The sequence below is a fragment of the Miniopterus schreibersii genome (assembly GCF_964146895.1).
Source record: "Miniopterus schreibersii genome assembly, chromosome: 5".
In the NCBI taxonomy this organism is placed as follows: domain Eukaryota; kingdom Metazoa; phylum Chordata; class Mammalia; order Chiroptera; family Miniopteridae; genus Miniopterus; species Miniopterus schreibersii.
The window spans coordinates 37,793,255-37,814,220 of NC_138106.1; the positions used below are offsets into that span (position 1 = coordinate 37,793,255).

Sequence of the window (20,966 nt, forward strand, 5' to 3'; positions counted from 1 at the left end):
CTGATCTAACAAGAATGGTGAATGTGGTAGGTCAGGCAGGAAGTGTGAATTCACTGAGCACCATTGGCCAATGACCCTAGGGTCCAAGCCTGGAATAACTGTTAATGTGGCCAAAGACATCAACTGGAGGGAAGGTGCTAGGGGAAATGGGAGAATGGGACAGTCTGCATATTCTGATTCAGTTGGAGACCTGAAGGAAAACCAGAATCCAGTCATGACCTACTAGGGGCCTTGACCCAAGTGTTTGTTATGATTTCTTAGGAAAAGGTTAAGATACATAAGTTTGCTTACATGTACACGTGAATATGAGATTACTCAGGAGCGTAAGGTTAGAAACATTGGCAAATCCCATCCAAAGCGCTGGCTCAGGGAAATTCACATTTAAAGTTTAACGAGATAAAATGGGACCTTATGTTTTAAATTCTGGTCCAAGGTTCAGATTGTGATTACAGAACTGCTCAAATTGGCCTTACAGAGCCCTATAAGTATCCCATCCTTGTAGCTCCACATATTGAACCATCTGTGTCTTGTTTCCCACAGAATGGGTCTGCTCCTACCCCTGGTGCTCTGCGCCGTGGCCGTGTGCTGCTCTACTAGATCTGTGCCCGTGCAGGTGCCCAGCCGATTCCTTCTCCTCCCCCATGGCTGCAATGACTCAGATGTGCTGGCTATAGCGGAACTTGCCCTGCAGAACATCAACAGCGACCAAAAGAAAGGCTATGTGCTGAGCCTCAACCGAGTGAGCAATGTCCAAGAACACAGACAGGCAAGTGACAGTCCCCTATCTGAGGCAGGTGTCTGCATAAGCTTCAGTGGCTGGCCAGGGGGTGGAAACCCAGAGACACAAGTTGGCAGGTGCTTTCCAAATTGGAAAACTGCTGAGAACTCTGCTCCCCTCTGCTATGTTGTGCTACATGCTCTTACTGTTACTAGGAACAAGTGCTAATAGTATCCTGCTCTGACGTTTGTCCAGTGTCCCACAGTTTATAAGAAATCATCACAAATAAAATAGTCTCTGGTCCTGCCATAAACCAGAAACATTTTTAGCCAATCTTTATGGGGTTCTGCTTCATGTGGACTGTGGTACATTTTTTTTCACCCCTTCCCATAGGATGGTTTGGGATCTCTGTTCTATCTCACACTGGACGTGTTAGAGACTGACTGCCATGTGCTAAGCAAGAAGTCGTGGAAGGACTGTGAACAGAGGCCCCTTCATGAATCGGTAAGTGCTTGAGTCCCGGGAGCTCTAGGGGAGAAACTAGTTGTCCTCTGTCTACAGGGTGAAGATTGTTCAATGTGTGCCATCTTTTAAATGTCCTTCTTTATAATCTCTTGGGCATGGCACCCATGTGGTTATTACAATTCTATTTGACAAAACAGAGTTTAATCAGAGGTATTTCTGAGCATCCCATTGGGTTATGACCCCCAAATTGTTTCCTACTTCCAAGACCCTTTTGTAGGCTCCAAGCCTGTGTTTAAATTGTGAGAAAAAGATCTGAGCTGTAGTGCTCTGGATGTGTGTTTAAGGAAGACTGTGGAAGCAGTAAAGGGCAAGCTCTTTTATTGGTTTTATTTTGCTTTATTTTGTTTTAATGAACACTAATATGAAGTCTGAGGCTGGAGAACGGAAGGGCTTACAGTATAGGAGCTCTCAGAGGTGCTGTGGAAGGATTTTCTGGAATCATAGAACCTAAAGGGCCTGAGAATTGATCCATTGAAGAGGCTTGAAAATAATCAATTTTTATCTGTTAACAATTATCCTGAGTTATTTCCATTAATTGATATGACACTTTTGAGTACATGACAGTGTTTAGAAGTAAACTACTTGATCAAGATATCTTTTCTAATCATTTAACTAAATTTGTCAAACTGTACCTATCTGATTTTGAAGAGGTGTTTCTGAGATTCCCATTTACTCTGTTGTGAATCATATTTGTTAAGGTGACGCTAGTTACTGTAACACATATCCAAAAAAAGTACATACTGATTCCAATATGATAGAAGTTTACTTCTTTCTCATATAAAGTTCCAAATAGAAATTCCTGCTCAAGAGGAGGCTTTCCTCTAGGAGTGACCTGGAGACCTAGGTTCCTTCCACATCGTGGTTCTAGACTCTGCCACCTTCAACTCATGGCTTCTGTGGTCACCATGCTCATCGGCACCAAGCTATAGAAAGAGAAAAGGCAGGGAGGGGAGATCGCACATGGGAGATCTTCATGGGCCAGGCCTGGAAGTGATTACAGCCACTTCTGCTGACCTTCATGTGGTTAGGACTTAGTTATACACAGTGACATCTACTCAGGAGGGAGGCTGGGAAATGTAGTCTAGCTGTGTCCCAGGAGAAGGTTAAATTTTTTGATGATCAGCTGGCAGTTTTTCACACCCAAAGCCACCAAAATTGACCTTAAGTTTTTTGTTATTTAAAAATAAAATGTCCAATTTCATTTTGGGGGGGGGGTATTTGACAAAGTTAGAGTTTGTACCATGATGTCATAAAATGTGTTTGTTGGTTCCAGGTTTATGGTCAATGCAAAGCATTATTTTACGTTAACAAGCCAAGAAGAGTTCTTTATTTACCTGCTTATAACTGTACTCTTCGCCCAGGTAAGAGAGCACTCTGATTTTGGTTATTTTAATGAAAGACGAAAAAAGAGAATTAAGCAGGGCTATTCCCAGAGTGAATAAGGTTCTCCTATTCTTACTTCCTATTCATGCCAAGGCCAGGTTCTTAATATATCCAATACTTGTCTCCCCTGTGAAATTCAATTTGTACTGCTCTTCTTCCCATAATTTGTCTTCCTAAATCACCTGCAATACTTTATTCATGAGTATTGAATTAAATCCTAAATTTTTAATCTGACATAAATGGGATCATCTCTACACTGGTCCCTAGGCTCCCTTTCTAGCTATCTCTGCCACTACTTCCCTAACTATACCAACTCTGTACTTCATTCAACTGAAAACGTCACTATTTTCTGAACACACATTGCACTCTTTGCCCAATTTCTCTCCAATTTCTGCATCTCGCTTGTACCTTTCCCTTTGCTGAGGATGCCCTCCCCTGGTACCCTTGCCCTTGGAACCCATATCTATTCTTTAAAGACCACTTTCAATGCTGCTTCTTCCATAATGTTCTTTATTCAGGAAAGGAACAAGCTCTCCTGTTCTCATTCCTATGAAACTTAATGTAACCACTCATGGAACACAGGCCATGCACTGCCTTGATTTGAAGTCTTCCATCTTATTTAATGCAGAATATTTTATGCCTTCTTTCTCCTGCTAAAACCTTCCTCCAGTTCCTACCGAGTGTAAGGAATCCATAATATTGTTGAATAAATGAGTAAATGAACTAAGAATGAGGCTGGAACTAATGACATTTCAAATATGCACATGCATTCACTCTGGATCCTTCTTTGGAAAGCAAGCATCCAAGACACGGGAAAATCGGATATGGCTGCTTGTCAAACTATTATGTGCATGTGACTCCCCTCGTGGATCTTGTTCAAGTACAGACTCTGATTCCACAGTTCTGTAGTGGGGCCTGGGAGTCTGCATTTCTAACAAGCTCCAGGTCATAACAATGCTGCCGGTTCCTTTGAGGGACATGGCAACAAAGCAAATATTTTATTAGCTGCAGTCTAAGCTTCCTGGTTGTGAAGACAAGACTTACTTAAATTATAGAGCAACAACTAGTAAAACAGATCAGGACTCAGAAGTCACAGGTACCAGAGGTATGGGAGGTCAGAAAGTGACAAGGGGGGTAGAGCCACAAGTGACAAGCTGTGGATGTAACTCCCCCATAGTACATCCAAATACATTCAAATAAACCCACAATTGATTCATTGTTTTGCTCTGTAAAAACAACTTGCAGACAAGTTCCCAGCTTGATTTTCATACTATTTTGTAACTCCCAGCTCCTCCCAGTCAGAATTCTGGCTGTATCATTAGAATGATTATTCTAACCAATCATACAGTGACTTGGCCAATTTTTGTTTTCTGGCTCATTTGCATTTTCTAACCAGAGAAAGTGTGCTTCCACCTTTCACGTGTCACTCATTCATTCATTCATTCAATAAGCATTTACTAAGCACTTAAATTATCTTAGGTGTTGGAGACTAAAAGGTGAATAAGACATACCAATAATGAAATCCCAACCTTTTAAGACACTCAGCTGCTTTAGAGAGGCAATAATGATAGAAGATATGGAACTATTAATAGGGGAGAAAGTTTTTATATCAATATGAACACGTGTTTTTGAACAAAATTTCTAGCATAAATAAATGTGTGTGAGGTGGAAAAATCTTGCTTTGATTTTTAAATAAATTATGAAAGGAATACATGCTCATTGCAGAAAACTCACTGCTGACAGCTAACTTTCATTCCAGATAATGTCTTTTTCACTTCATCCTTGCTGAAATCATCTCTTTTTTCCCCCAGTCTCTGCTTCTGTTGTGGTCATATGGTTTATAGGATTAAAAATCATTAAGGAGTTTTATTTTTAAACTACTCTCTTTGGCATCAACAGTTTCTCGAAGTAAGATTCAGCGTATGTGTCCTGACTGCCCCGGCCCCGTTGACGTGTCAGATCCCAAAGTTCTGGAAGCTGTCACTGAGACTCTTGCAAAATTCAACAAGGAGAGCACCTCAAAGCAATATTCTCTCTTCAAAGTCGTTAGAGCTTCCAGCCAGGTGAGGAGGAAATGCCCAGTTATACCAACAATGTATCTCATGACTGTTGCTATCAATTTCTAAACTGAAAGGAGACTATTAAGTCACTTCTTTTGATTAGAATCCAAAAGCCTTCCTTCACTCCCTACTTTGGTAGACCTGATGCACATTCAGTCATATTTCAGCTTCTACGTTATTCCATGGAATTTCCACAAGAGTTGTGGGATTTGATTTTACCTCTACCTCATTGCCCTTAAGGCACAAGTGGAAATGAACTCATAATCTCCTTGGTTTATTCCACCTAGGTTCACTATTTACTGCTACATTTTCATATCTGATTGACCATAGATCTCATTTAGCAAGTGAACTTCTGCTCCATGTTAAGATCCAGAGTGGATGCTGAGTTTTGTGAGTTAAGGGAAGTGGAGGCTCATATGTATTTGGATTACATTGACATCTACCATATAACAAAAAATTAATCTATAAGTAAATCTACTTGAAGAAAAATAAGCTCACCCAAGGGTAGGTTTTTAGAGTTCATTCAAATTGTTAAGAAGGGAAGAAAGGTATGCTGATTATGTTTTCTAAATAACAAAATCATAATAAATGGTTTGATAATGGTGGGAATTATAGGGACAACAGGAGACCTGTGTTGACAATGACTCTGGGAATGTATGGTTTCTGTAAATATAATGCTGCCAAACTACATGGAGAAGTTTGATTTTTGTTTCTCAACTCTTGTCTCATACCAGTAGGTGTTTGGCCCCTCCTACTTTGTGAAATATTTGATCAAAGAGTCACCGTGCACCAAATCCCAGGCCAGCAGTTGTGCAATTCAGTCTGGTGACCCTGTGGTGAGTATTCTTGATGTTTTCATAATTAAAGATTTGTGTTCCCAGATCATCTATATGTACATATTGAGCATAAATTACATATGAGCTGTAGTGATGCATAAGACACTTTTCTTCCCCTCAAGGAATGACTGACTAGTTAGAGACTGTGGTGGCCCAGATGCAATAATATTTTATTGTAGCTGCAATTTCCATCAGCAATGTTATGCCTTTGCAGAAAATGATCATAGAGGCTGTCAAATATAGAGAAATCTCCTCAATGTTTGGTGGTTGTCCTAGTTACCTGAACAAATCCAGTTACATTTGGAATACAACATGTTTTATTCCTAGGACCACTCTTTAAGAAGGACAAAGTCAAACAGGATGTCTTAGAAAGAATGCATCCAAGATGGAGAGGGTGCCTTGAAACCATCTGACCTACCTGGTGGGAATGCCAGTTGGCACAATGTGCTGTAACACAATTGGGCAAAATGCATCAAAAGTCTTTTCTCCCTTTATTTACTTATAATAACAGCTTTATTAAGACATAATTCACACACCATAAAATTCACCCTTTTATAGTATACAATTTGGTGGCTTTTTTGTCTGTTCTCAGAGTTGTGCCACGCCCATTAGTATCTAATTTTAGAATACTTTCATCAGCCTCCAAAGAAACTCCATACTCATTAGCAATCATTCTCTTTGCCTCATTACCCAAGCCCATGGAAATCACTAATTGATTTGCTATCTCTATGACTTTAACTTTATCTGAACATTTCATATAATGGAATCATACTGTATGTGGCCTTTGGAATCTGTCTTCTTTCACTTAGCATAATGTTTTAAGGTTTATCCATGTTGTAGAATGTACTAGTGCTTCATTTCTTTTAATTATCAAATAATATAAATTAATTGTATGGATATACCATGTATCGTTTATTCATCACTTGATGGATATTTGGGTTTCCTCATTTGAGGAATTATGTTGCTATGAACATTTGTGTACAAGTTTTTATGGATGCATATGTTTTCATTTCTCTTCGGTATATACCTTGGACTGGGATTGCTGGGTCATGTGAGAACTCTCTGCTTAGCCTTTTGACTAACTGAGAAAAGTGGCTGCACCAGTTTAATAAACCCATCAGCAATTTAGGAGGGTTTCAATTTCTCCACACACATGCCAATATTTATTATTATTATCTGTCTTTTTATTATAACCATCTTACTAGGTATGAAGTAATATCTTATTTTGGTTGTTATTTGCATTTTCCTCATGGCTAATGATGTTGAGCATCTTTTAATGTGCTTACTGACCAGCTGTATAAGTTCTTCAGAGAAATCTCTATTTAAATCCTTTGCCCATTTTAAAATTGGCCTATTTATCTTTTTATTGTTGAATTGTAAGAGTTCTGTACATATTCTGGATACAATCCCCCTTATCAGATATATGGTTTTGAAATATTTTTTCCATTGTCTGGATTGCCCATTCATTTTCTTGATGTTCTTTGAAGTACAAAGCTTTTAATTTTTATGAAGTCCTACTTCATATTTTTTCTTTTGTTGAATGTGCTTTTGGTGTCATCTAAAAAACCATTGCCTAATCCAAGGTCACTAAGATTTACTCCTATGTATTCCTCTAAGAGTTTTATAGTTTTAGCTCTTATGTTTAGGTCTATGACCCATTTTGAGTTAATTTTTGTATATGACAAGAGGTAGGAGATTCAACTTTATTCTTCTGCATATGGATATCCAAGTGTTCCAGCACTATTTGTTGAAAAGACCATATCTTCCTTCATTTAATTGCCTTGGCATACTTCTTGAAGATCAATTAACCATAAATTTAAGGGTTTATTTCTATATCCTCAATTTGATTCCACTGATCTATATATCTATTCTTACACCACTACCACTCTATCTTGAATATTATAGCTTTGCGGTAAGTTTTGAAATTGGGAAGTATGAGTCCTCTTTGTTCTCATTCAGGATTGTTTTGGGTATTCTGGATTCCTTGCATTTTCATAATAATTTTAGGATCAGCTTGTCAGTTTCTATTTTTTAAATGGCCACTGGAGCCCTGGCCTGTGTGGCTCAGTTGGTTGGAGCATCATCCCGAGCAGCAAAAAATTGCAGGTTCAATTCCCAGTTAGGTCACATACCTAGGTTGCAGGTTTGATCCCTGGTCAGGGCACATACAAGAGGCAACCGATTGATGTTTTTCTCTCACATCAATGTTTCTCTCTCTCTCCCTTTCTCTCTCTCTCAAATTAATAAAAACATGTCCTTGGGTGAGGATTAAGAAAAAAAAGGTGGTTGGAAATTTGAGAGGGGTTGCATTGAATCTCTAGATCAATGTGGGAGGTATTGTCATCTTAACAATATTAAGTGTTCCAATCCATGAATATGGGATGTCTTTCCATTTGTGTAGAACTTAATTTCTTTCAACAGTGTTTTTTAGTTTTCAGTGTACAAGACTTTCATTTATTTGTACACATAAATATTTTATTCTCTTTGATGCTACCATCATGTATTGGTCTTCTTAATTTTATTTTTGGATTATTCATAGAAAGTTTATAGAAATACAATTGATTTTTATATATTGACCTGTATCTTGTAACCTTGCTGAACTCATTTATTAGTTCTAATAGTTTTCCAGTAGATTTCTTAGTACTTTCTATATACATACAAGATCATGTCATCTGCAAACAGAGATAGTTTATTTCTCCCTTTCCAATCTGCCTAATATTTAAGCAAATTTATTCATTTATTTGCCTAATATTCCTGGCTAGAACTTCCAATGCAATGTTAAATAGAGGTGGGAAGAACCTGTTTTTAGGCAGAAAACATTCAATATTTCATCATTTAATATGATGTTAACTGTAGGGTTGTTGTTGTTTTTTAATATATCTATTGATTTCAGGGAGAGGAAAGGAGGGGGAGAGAGAGAGATAAAAACATCAATGATGAGAGAGTCAGCCCGCAACCCAGGCATGTGCCCTGACCAGGAATCGAACCCTGATCACCTGGATCCTAGGTCGATGCTCAACCGCTGAGCCACGTCCCGCTGGGCAACTGTAGGTTTTTAATAGATGCCCTTTATCAAGTTGAGAAAGTTTTCTTCTATTGTTAGTTTGTTGTATGTTTTTATCAAGAAAGAGTGTTAGAGTTTGTCAAGTGCTTTTTCTGTGTTAATGAGATAATCATGTGATTTTCCCTTCCCTTAATCTATTAGTATTATATATAACAATGATTGATTTTTGTATGTTAAAACAATCTTGCACTTTGCGAATAAATCCCAATTGATCATGGTGTATAATCCTTTTTACATGTTGCTGAATACCATTTGTCAGTATTTTTTAAAAGATTTTTCATCTATATTCATAAGGGGTATTGATCTGTCATTTTCTTGTGTTATCTGTGCCTGATTTTATTTATTTATTTATTTATTTATTTATTTATTTTATTTTATTTTATTTTATTTTTTAAAAATATATCTTTATTGATTTCAGAGAGAGGAAAGGAGAGGGAGAGAGAGACAGAAACATCAATGATGAGAGTCATTGATCAAGCCCACAACCTGGGCGTGTGCCCTGACCGGGAATCGAACCCCGATCTCCTGGATCCCAGGTCGACGCTCAACCGCTGAGCCACGCCCGGCCGAGCTGTGCCTGATTTTAATATGAGTTTAATACCGGCCTCATAGAATGAGTTAAAAAATTTCTCCTCCTCTTCTATTTTATTTTGGAAGAAATTTTTGGTATTCATTCTTCTTTAAATGTTTGGTAGAATTCACCAATAAAGCCATCTGAGCTTGGGCTTTTCTTTGGGAGAAGTTTTTTTGATTAATAATTCAATCTCTTGTAATAAGTCTATTCAGATTTTTGGTAGCTTGTGTCTTCCTAAGAATTTGTTCATTTCATCTAAGTTATCTAATTTGCCAGCATACAGTTGTTCATAGTATTTTCTTTTTATTTCTGAAAGATTAGAAGTAACGTACCCTCTTTAATTCTAATTTTAGTTTTTGAGTAATTTTATTCTTGGTCAGTCTAACTAGAGCTTTGTCAATTTATTGATATTTTCAAGGAATCAACTTTCAGTTTTGTTTATTTTCTTTTTTTTTTATCATCTAGTTTATTTCCTCTCTATTCTTTTTTTTTTTTCCTTTGTGCTTGCTTTAAGCTTAGTTTACTCTTCTTTTTCTAGTTTTCTAAGGTAGAGGTTAGGTTATTAATTTGTAATCTTTTTTCTTTTTTTTTTAAAATATTTTTATCAGTTTTAGAGAGAGTAAGGGAGAGAGAGAAACATCGATTAGCTGCCTCCCATATGTACCCCAACTGGGACTCAAACTCACAACCTGGGTATGTGCTATGGCCTGGAATTGAAGTAGCGACCTTTGGATGGTGGGATGGCACTCACCAACTGAGCCACACTGGCCAGGGCTCTTTTTCTATTTTTAACATAAACGTCTATAAATTTACATCTATAAATTTTTAAAAAATATATCTTTATTGATTTCAGAGAGAGGAAGGGAGAAGGAGAGAGAGAGAGAAACATCAAGGATGAGAGAGAGTCATTGATCGGCTGCCTCCTGCATGCCCCTTACTGGGGATCGAGCCTGCAACCTGGGCATGTGCCCTGACCAGGAATCAAACCGTTACCTCCTGGTTCATAGGTCGACACTCAACCATTGAGCAACACTGGCCAGGCTATAAATTTTTTCCTAAGGAATTCTTTAGCTTTATCTCAGTAAGTTGTGCAGATTGTGTTTTTGTTTCCATCCATCTCAAAGTATTTTCTAATTTTCTTTGCAATAACTTCTTTGACTAATTGGTTATTTAGGAGTATGTTACTTAATTTCCACATATTTATGAAATTCCCAATTTTCTTCTGTTATTTTATTTCTAAAATCATCTCATTGTGGTTAGTGAATGCACTTTGAATGACCTCACTTGTTAAATTTAAGGTATATCCTGGAGAATGTTCCATGTACACTTGAGAAGAATGTGTATTTGCTGTTGTTAGATGCAGCATTCGGTGATTGTCAGGGGTACCTGGTTTATAACGTGGTGTAAGATTTCTGCTTCTTTTTGAATGTTCTGCATAGCTATCCTATCCATTACTGAAAATGAGGTTTCCAACTATTATTGTTGAATTGTCTACATCTCCCTTGAATTCTGTCAGTTTTGACTAAAGCACTTTGGAGCTCTGTTGCGGGTCATATATATGTATAGTTGTCATGTCTTTCTAATAAATTGACCTTTTTATCATTATAAATGTTTTTTCTTCTCTCTAGTAATAATTTTTGTCTTAAAGTCAATTTCACCTAATATTTGTATAGCCATTCCAGCTGTCTTTTTGTTACTGTTTACATTGTAATTTTTCCCCATCTTTTTACTTTCAACCTATATATGTCTTTGAATGTAAAGTGTATCTCTCAAAAGCCCTTTGTAACCAGTCAATTGAATATTCTCAATTTTCTCAAGGCATAACTGAGAAAACATCTTCACCCTATTCTGTGGAATCTCTTTCTTGCTTGTCAATGACATCTTGGGCAGATCCTATAGCTGTCTGGTTATTTTCAGAAAGAGAAACAATTTCACTTAGGTAATTAAGATTCACTTTCAGGTATTGAGTGTTCAGTGAATTCTGAATCAACATTTCTATCTCACATTCAATACAAAGCTTTTCCCTTTCTGTAGCTCAAACCTGACCTAGAGCTTAAGACCTGATATGAAGAAGGGATTAAGTTCTGTTCTTTCATTTTTTCTTCCTCTCTTGCAATCTTTTACTTAATTCTGGATCTTCCAAGTTTTAAGAAGGATGAGAGAGGAGTAGAGAAAAGAGTACAAAGTCTTTTTGCATAACTAAATCTGCAGTTGTAGTGTTCTCTTGGTCTACACTGGCTCTCTGTGAAACAAGCTCCAGTGCTGGTTCTCTCAGGTGGTACTGGTGATAGTTCATCCAGGGGTCTTTTCCTAGTAAGATGATGTATTCTCTAGCTGACTCCTTGGAACCACCTCTTCTCAGATTTAGCCCCCACATATTTTTTACTATTAAATGCCCTGTATCTGGAAGTCCCTCCAGGTGGGCCCATTCAAAAGAATACTACATATGACATTTGCTTGTCCCATGTAAACCTTACATATTTTTATGCCAGACATAAAAATTACTTATGCCAGACAGTGGAAATAGGTTTCCCCTGCTGCCCTTTCTCCTTACCATAGTAGACTGCCTTATCCAAGATCCTGCTCTTAAAATGCTCTGAAAGAGAAGCAGACCCCAATCTCCAAAGCCCGTATGTCCCTCTAGGATTCACATACCAAGCATGCTCTCAAACTCCCTTTTTGTGGTCCACTCTAGTTTCAGCACCAGGTAGGCCTATGAACTATGGTAGCTCAACAAATCCTAGGCTGAGTGGGAGGGGCCAGGCTTTACTTGATTCTGATACCTGCAGTCTCTCCAGAAGGTTCTCTTAGAGCCCTTTCCCTATGTGATTTGGTGATGAAGAGGAGAAGGGAAAGACTGAACCACCATTCCCCAAGAACTTTCTACCTTAGTGGATTTTTGCCACTCTAAAGAATTTCTAATCTTTTCTTCATATAATCTGGAGATGATAGAGTAATATTCAGGCAATCTTTTTAGACATATATTAGTAAATTCAATGTGAATACTGTGTTCTTAAAATTCTTTAGAAATTGAAGCAATGCTTTATTATAACATTCTATTTACACTTGAAAATGTGTATACTTTGTGACTCTAAAATTTCTCTTCCAGTAACTTACCCTAAGGAGTTAACTAGGGATATATGAAAAGATATAGCTTCAATGTTTAAACAAAACAAATGAGATACAATGTGGTGTCTAACAAAAGGGAACTTGTTAAATAACACAGAGGAATATTAGGTAGCCATTATAAAGATCCTAGAAGACTAATTCAATGCCATGAAAGGATTTTCACAATATATTATTAAGTGACAAAAGAGAGTTATAAATAATATATATAGTATAATTCTATTTTCTAGAAAATATATGCATAGAAAAAAGATTACAAAAAAAGAAATCAAATCATTGCAGGAAACAGATACCTTTGCTGCAATTACAGGTCTTTATATTTTCTTTCTGTTAATTCATATTCTAAATAACTACTACATGTGTAATAAGAAAACAAAATTATCTTATTTTTAAAGAAAGAGAAGTTGAAAGAGCTGAGAGTGGTTTTGTCTGAGAAGAGTTAACTCAGGTGGAAAGCACATAAAGGGCTGTTCTATATGAAAGTTGAGAACAACTTCTTTAATTGACCAACGGTAGAAATAAGGCCAAGAGGTACACAGTCTATAGACACAGATTTCCATTCAATTTAAAGAATTTTCTAATAAAGTTCGTTTCTCAATAAGTTTTTAATTTCCTGTCATTGGAGGCAATTTAGCCTTGTTTGGGCAATTTAGCCTTGTTTGGGTAGTTACTTGGAGGGATAATCAAGAGAGAATTGGCTCAGAGCCTGCTTATTGCATTGTAGTAGCATAAATATGCTACTTGGCTGTTTGTCCACACAAGCAGAAAGCAAGTTAATTTCTGTTTATGATCACTGATAATTGTAAAATTCAAATAACATTGTATCTTCTCTCTTTTTTTTAGCCTGTTGCTGTTTGCGAAGGTTCTCTGAGTAAAAGACACACAGAAACGTTTGTCTCCGTGACTTGTAACTTCTTTGAATCACAGGTATGTTCCATTCTAATTGTTTGTCTTCCTGTGAAGAAAAAAGCAGATTATTGATATTTTAGCTGTCCCTACCCCATCCTCTCCTTTTATTTTCCTGAGATCCATGATCACCACTTTATTCAGGCTGCCCTGAGGCCACACCCACAGGATAGCTAATTAAAGACCCGTCACTCTTTGTTTTAGTCAATATACTCCTACAGAATAATTAAGACTCATTCAGAAATAGGGACCTTAGAGCTTGGATGGCTCAGGCCTCTGAGACATTAAATTCAGTGTCCCAAAGACCCTTATGCTGAACTGAAGGGAGAAGTTGTTTCCATGGAAATATTCAGTCCCTTTCCAGAAGTATTTATTGAGCACTTACTATGAGACAGCCTGGTATAGTTGAAAGAGTCGTTGAACATGGGTTCCAGTCCTGCTCTGAAACCTGTGAGCTATGTGACCATGGGCAAATTCTTACCTCTCTGAGTCATAGTTGCCTCATTTTGAATGGGGTTGCAACAACTACCTCATTCAGTTCCCTGTGAAACAAGTGAGAAGACCTAGATAAAGGGTGCTATACTGGGCCTGGCAGAGAATAAATCATTAGTAAAGGTGACCATTGCTGCCACTCCTAGAAGCAAGAAGACAACTCACTGGGGACTTTGATAAGTCATTTAACTTCTCTGGATCATTGTTCCATTCTAGATTTGTGAGTCTTGCAATCAAGCTTCTACTAGTTTTGGTTCCCCCTGGCCCTTAATTGTTTTGCTTTATAACCCTTTAACCAGAGGCCCTTCCCTCTAGCTGGGCTCCCTTTGAAACATTCCACTAGAAAGGCACAGAACCAGCTTAGCCTGGTACCAGGCACAGCAGAGATTTCCTTGGGGAACATTCCCTTATTGAAAGAGTTTTTATTTCAGGAAAATTCTACTACCCAGCAAAACACAGAACCCACCCACTCATCCTCCAGAGCTGTGCCAAGAGGATCTGTCCAGTACCTTCCTGAATTGGATGATGAGAATCCTGGAGAATCCCAGGAAAATGGGCCTGTTGAGGCCTTCCCTGTGCAGCTGGATCTAACCACAAAACCCTGGGGAGAAACCCTCGATGTTTCCTTCCTCTTCCTGGGGCCTAATAGTGAGCAGCTGGTTGTCCTACCTTTCCCCAAGGAAGAACACCGCTCTGCTAAGTGCCCAGGACCAGCCCAGAATGGCAACCCTCTTGTTCTCCCACCATGAGGACCACACAGAGGATTCCAAGGGAACCCTGTGCCCTGCAGGAGACGGGAGGTAGTGGAGAAGGGCGACAGAGGGAGAGGGTTTGAATGTAGAGAGTGGCTAATAAAATGTGTCTTTTGACTCTTCTTGGTCTCATCATTTTGGCTGGAAGTGGAAACCCTCCACTTGTACCACTGAGCTGCATGCCTCCTAAACCATCCAAGATACCATTCCATGGATAGATAGACTCCTCTTATGTCTTCCACCTTTCCCGTAGTAATGATCACTGATTTGTAGCTGAGTGTCTCTGATGTCGGACCTGCCATACTTAGGAGGGAATGCCCTCCTCTATCTGAGCAGGTGCATACTGTGATTCTTTTGATCACAATGAGATAAAAATTGAAGGATACCAAGAGACTGAGATTCATCACAGAGTTTCACGCTCCTTCTACTCCATAATTATTTCAGCACTAAGTATCGGTCAGATATTGTCTGCACAGCCTTCAACCTGAAGGTGGAATTTCTTTTTCTTACTTGTCTGAATAGTCTCCAAGACCAGAACTTGATAAAGTCACTTAGCAATGAGGGTAGATGGAAGAGACAGTTGCCTGCGGCCTGTGGTTAAGCCTGGGGAGAATCAGATATTGTTCCAAGTTTGGGAGTTTTCTGGCTTATTTAATAGTTTTGCTCAGAGAACAAATTGAGAGTCTAGATAACATTCATTCCCAATTTTTCCACCTAAAAAATATACATATGGAAACAGCCCAAGTGCCTATCAGTAGATGAGTGGATCAAAAAGCTGTGGGACATTTACACTATGGAATACTATGCAGCTGTAAAAAAGAAGGATCTCGCACCCTTTGGGACAGTATGGATGGACCTAGAGAATATTATGCTAAGCGAAATAAGCCAGGCAGAGAAAAACAAACATCACGTGATCTCACTTATATGTGGAATTTAAAGAACATAATAAACTGATGAACAAAATAGATTCAGTGACATGGAAGCATAGATCATACTGATGAATCTGAGAGGGAAGGAGAGGGGGGAGGAGAGGTTAACCAAAGAATTTATATGCATATGTGCATAACCCAAGGACACAGAAAATGCTGTGGCAAGGGTGAGGGACTGGGGAGGTGGGTGGGGCAGGGTGGAAGGGGTCAATGGGGAGAAAAAGAGACATCTATAATATCTTGGAAAAAATATATATGTGTATATATAGATATATACAATGTATAATATTATATACATTCATATATATTGTGTTTATATAATGTATACACATAAATATATGTATTACATACAGATACACACACATACATATCTTTTGAAATATGAGAAGTGTCATGGGCTGAATTGTGACTCCTACAATTTATATATTGAAGTCCTAACACCCAGTACCTCAAAATGTGACTATATTTGGATATGAGGTCTTTAAAGAGGTAATTAAGTAAAATGAAGTCGAGAGGGATCTAATCCAATATGACTGGTGACCTTGTAAGAAGAGGTGATTAGGACACAGATATGAGCACAGAAGGAAGACCATGTAGGGACCATACTGGCAAGCTAATTCAATAGTCTTGTCAATAGTCTCAAAATGCTATAATCATTAGTTATTTCAGGCCCTTGTATTCAAATAATAGTGCTTTGCAAATTGCTAATGTTAATCTTCTATGCTGGAACTTCTAGATTTGGGCATTTCTAGTTATGTGGTATCAAGAATTCTCTCTGATGAATCTTTAAAAGTAACTTTTTTAACAATAAGAAAATGAATGACCCAATTTAAAATGAGCAAAATATTTGAACAGCCCTGGCTGGTGTGGTTCAATGGTTAGAGCATCAGCCCATGCGCCGAAGGGTTGTGGGTTTGATTCCCAGTCAAGGGCACATACCTAGGTTACAGGTTCGATCCCCCGCCCCAGTCTGGAAGTGTGCGAGAGGCAGCCAATCGATATATCTCTCTCACATCAATATTTTCCCCTCCCTCCCTCCTTCCCTCCTTCCTTCCCTCTCCCTCTCTCTCTCTTTCTCTTCCCTCTGTGTTTCTCCCCCTTCCTACCCCCTTTCCACTGTTTCTGAAAAGCAATGGAAAAAAATATCCTCAGGTGAAGATTAACAACAACAACAAAAAAGATGTGAACAGACACCTCATCAAAAAGAAAAAAAGATGTGTAATGGCAAATAAGCATATGAACAGATGCTCCATATCATATGTCATTAGAGAGTTGAAAATTAAAACAGTGACGAGATACCATTATTCCTCTATTAGAATGGCCAAAATCCAGAACACTGACAATACCAAATGCTGACAAGAATGTGGAGCAACAAAAACTCTCATTCATTGTTGTTGGGAATGCAAAATGGTACAGCCACTTCGAAAGACAATTTGGCAGTTCTTACAAAACTAAACATATTCTTACCATGCAATCCAGCAATTGTGCTCCTTAATATTTACCCATATGAGTTTAAAACTTCTGTCCACGTACAAAGTTGCACATGGCTGTTTATAGCAGCTCTACTCATAATTGACAAAACTTGGAAACAACCTGAATATCTTTCAGTAGTTGAATGGACAAACTGTGGTACATACAATGGAATATTATTCAGTACTAAAGAGAAACAAGCTATTAAGCCATGAAAAGATATGAAGGAACCTTAAAGCATATCACTAAGTGAAAGAATCAAATCTGAAAAGGTGACAGATTCTATGATTTTAACTACATGATATTCTGGAAAAGGCAAAACTACAGAAACAGTAAAAAGATCAGTGGGTGGGGGGTAAGGAGGGATAAATAGGCAGAGCAGAGAGTAATGTAGGGCAGTGAAACTATTCTGTACAACACTATAATGGTGGATACAGGATATTACACATTTGTATGAACCCATAGAATGTACAACACCAAGAGTAAACCCTAACATGATCTATGAATTTTGGGTGATAGTAATGTTTCAATGTAGGTTTATTGATAATAACAAATGTACCACTCTGGCGAGAATATTGATAGTGAAGGAGGCTGTATGGGGAGAGTGAGCAGGGAGTATATGGATGTCGTTTTTTTTAAAGTGCCTTGTATTACATAAAGCTGGATGTTATACAATGCTGTCAACTGATCCAGTGATCGCCAAAGAAATCAGAAAAAACACAAGGATGTCCATATTAACATTATTTATAAGGACAAGTAATTGGAAACAACACACCTGGCCAAATATAGGGGGATATTGATATATTTTAAACATATATAACATACAATACCACTTGATCTTTGAAAATAATCTTTCTGAATAATATTTAATGATTTGGTAAAGTCCTCCTGGTATAACAAAAATTTGTTAAAAACATTTTCCTTGGGAAAAGTTTTGAAGAATGAGAGACAGGATAAGCCCTGGCTGGATAGCTCAGTTGGTTAGAGCACTGTCCCAGTGCACCAAGGTTGTGGGTTCAATCCCTGGTCAGGGCACAAAGAAGCAACTAGTGAATGCATAAATAAGTGAAACAACAAATTAATGTTTCTCTCTCTCTCTAAAATGAATAAAAAATTTTTTAAAAAATGAATAAGGAATAGGAAAGGAAGATTTAATTTTTATTTTACACATTCTGTAATATTTGGTATTCTTTTAACTTTGTGTAAGGATTATATTTATAACTAAAAATTGTATAATTAAAATAACTCAAATTTCAAAATAAAACCTTATTTTAAAAAAAACACCAAAAAACCCCTAACCTTTAGAAGGCTTATATGGCTTCCAGTACTACCCCTCCAAACTAGAAGCTGTAAGTAAACACTCACTCCAGTGGAGGGAAAAAATACCTGTATGTAAAGAATAATCCCAACTATGTAAAAGCACATATATTACAGATATTCAAATAGAAATAGTCTATGAAGAAATATATAATTGTTCATGATTTTTCTCATTTTAGTAGAATCAGAGGTGAGTTTTTCTTAGAGTTTTTATATTTTCCACATTTATAAAGCTCATATGGCTTCTAGTAGTACCCTTCAAAAACAGAGGTTGTAAGTAAACACTCAACCACACTGGGGCCATTCTCCCCCTCAGGACTGTCAGGAAGCTTGCCCAAAGCCAGTAAGAAGCTTCACCAAAGCTAAATGTCACTTCCTAGATCAGACAGTTCCCCAGGACAGACTCTCTCCTACTCAACCATCATTCTATCTCCTCCTGACCGTTGCCGCCCTAGCACCCCCCATCGGCTCCCTGAGATGTCTCATCTGAAGCTGCCCCAGCAGCTGGAATGGCATCACTAGCATTTTCAATAAAGCAGGAGGGAGAGAAGGCATGGCTCTTGGGAGTACCCCTGGGCCTTAGCCAAACAGAAACGCAGGAAAAGCTTATTCTCATCCTTGGTGACTTTTCCCTTTCTCATCCCTTCCCTTCACCAGCATTTGGTTTGCCCAGGACATGGCCAATATAGCAGTAATTGAAAGGCTTAATTAAGGATCTCAACTCATTGAAACATAAAACAATTTTCATTTTAATCAATGGCATGCCCCCTACCCACCTTTGTGAGAGCCCCTTAATAACACTGTGGCCAGATTTCATAATATTCCTGTCATTCTAAGTTACATTGGAGTTTGGTTATTTAAAAGCTAGTGTTTCCCAGCCAGTGTGGCTCAGTGGTTGAGCATCGACCTAGGATCCAGGAGACTGCAGTTCAATTCCTAGTCAGGGCACATGCCTGGGTTGTAGGCTCGATCCCCAGTGCAGGGCGTGCAGGAGGCAGACAATCAGTGACTCTCTCATCATTGATGTTTCTGTCCCTCTCTCCCTCTCCCTTCCTCTCTCCGAAATCAACAAAGATATATTTTAAAAAATAATAAAATAAAAATAATAAAAATAAAAGCTAGTTTTGTTGCCCCGCCTGCTAAGCTCAGTGGTTAGAGCACTGGCCTGGGCACCGAAGGGTCATGGGTTCCATTCCCAGTCAAGGGCATGTACCTGGGCCTGGTGGGGGCCAGTGCAGGAGGCAACCAATCAATGTGTCTCTCTGACATCTATGTTTCTCTCTCTTTCTCTCCTCCCCTCCCTCCCTCCCTCCTTCCCTCCCTCCTTCCCTCCCTTCCTTCCACTTTCTCTGAAAAAATCAATGGGGAAAAAAATAGCCTTGGGCAAGGATTAACTAACAAAACCCCCCCAAAAGTAAGTGTTGTTAATATTAAAAGTTTAATCTCAAACACAATTCAAAACATTTTTCTTCTACTTTTAGCACTCACTAAAACAATCTGTGACTGGAAAGTGAGGTCTGCTCTTCATATACCTTCACCTTCCCTCTCTCTTCAAACTCCCTCCAGGTTCTGTCTAGAGCCCCAGTGGTTCTCAACCTTGACTGCACATTGGAATCATCTGGGAGTTTTAAAATGACCAATACTTGGGTCCACCCCCAGAGATCCTGGTTTAATTGCTCTGGGAGGAGGCTTGGATATAAGGATTTTCAAAACTCCTCAGGTGATTCTAGTATAAAGCCAAGCCTGAGAACCATTGCTGTGGACACTTAGACACTGGTGGCAGAGAAGAGAGCAGGGAGGGAGATGCTGTTTAAGTGATGTAGTGGGAAGGAAACCTGGGCTGATTCTCTCTGGTCCTTTCTGATGCTACTGGTTCTCCTGGTATGAAGGGTCCATACAAATATATTGGATTCGTTGGAAGAACAGGGCTGAGGGGTCAGCTTAATTCCAGCTCTGTCCCCCAATGCTGAGCCCCCCCCCAATGGTGTATTCCCTCTAAGCCCTTCTCTGGGGTGGGTGGGCAGCAAATGGCTTGACTTCTACCCTCACCAAGGTTCTTTTCCACAGGAACCAATTTTTTTTTGGCATGCTTTAAAGGCCATGGAGAACTGGAATGATAGGTGTTGTCCTCAACTTCTTCTCAGGCACAATAATAATAATAATAATAATAATAACAAAAATAATAATCAATAGCATCACTTATTCAGCACTTAAATTCATGCCAAGAATTATATTGGTTACATTATATGTTTTCTTATTTAATTATCATACAGTCCTGCCACAAGGTGTTAATCCCCATTTTATATATGAGGAAACTAAGACTCAGAGAAGTTTCATAGCTTATTCAGCATCACATAGTAAGAGGGTCACAACACAGACTTGAAATTCAGATCTGACTCCAAAGCAACAGCCTCTTAATCATTCTATTCTACCCGCACTCAGGTCCTTTTATGGTCTTAGCCATTTAACGCCTCCCTTAAATAATATAGCTGCTTTCTACTAAAGACTTCTAGTGCCATAATCCAAAGAGGGGAACCATGGTGGCAATCTCTGGCTGAGACAGGAAAGCAGATGGAGGAAAATTACTTTACTGCTAACCCTACCCCCCACACCAATGAATGAGGCAGTGCCTATGGTCAAAAACACCTTGGACCTAGTACCTACTAGAAATATCCAGATTTGTGCAAATCACAGTTTAACTCCCTCACCAGAGGCATTTCTCAACTTTCTGTCCCCAGGACTCATTAATAATTTACAGCTTGTTGACAGGTATTTTAACTAGGGGTCAAGGTGAACATCTTGGTTACACAACAA

The 20,966-nt window shown here is 38.5% G+C and overlaps 1 protein-coding gene across 1 annotated transcript; it reads left to right on the top strand.

The window, feature by feature from the left end:
- The first annotated feature begins 434 nt into the window (after positions 1-434).
- FETUB (fetuin B) lies at positions 435-14,558 on the top strand. The gene is made up of 7 exons (XM_081137980.1): positions 435-766; positions 1,112-1,222; positions 2,517-2,604; positions 4,526-4,689; positions 5,424-5,522; positions 13,130-13,213; positions 14,116-14,558. The coding sequence occupies exons 1-7, from the start codon at positions 542-544 to the stop codon at positions 14,431-14,433; spliced, it is 1,089 nt and encodes a 362-aa protein (XP_080994106.1). The 5' UTR covers positions 435-541; the 3' UTR covers positions 14,434-14,558.
- Positions 14,559-20,966: the final 6,408 nt, after the last annotated feature.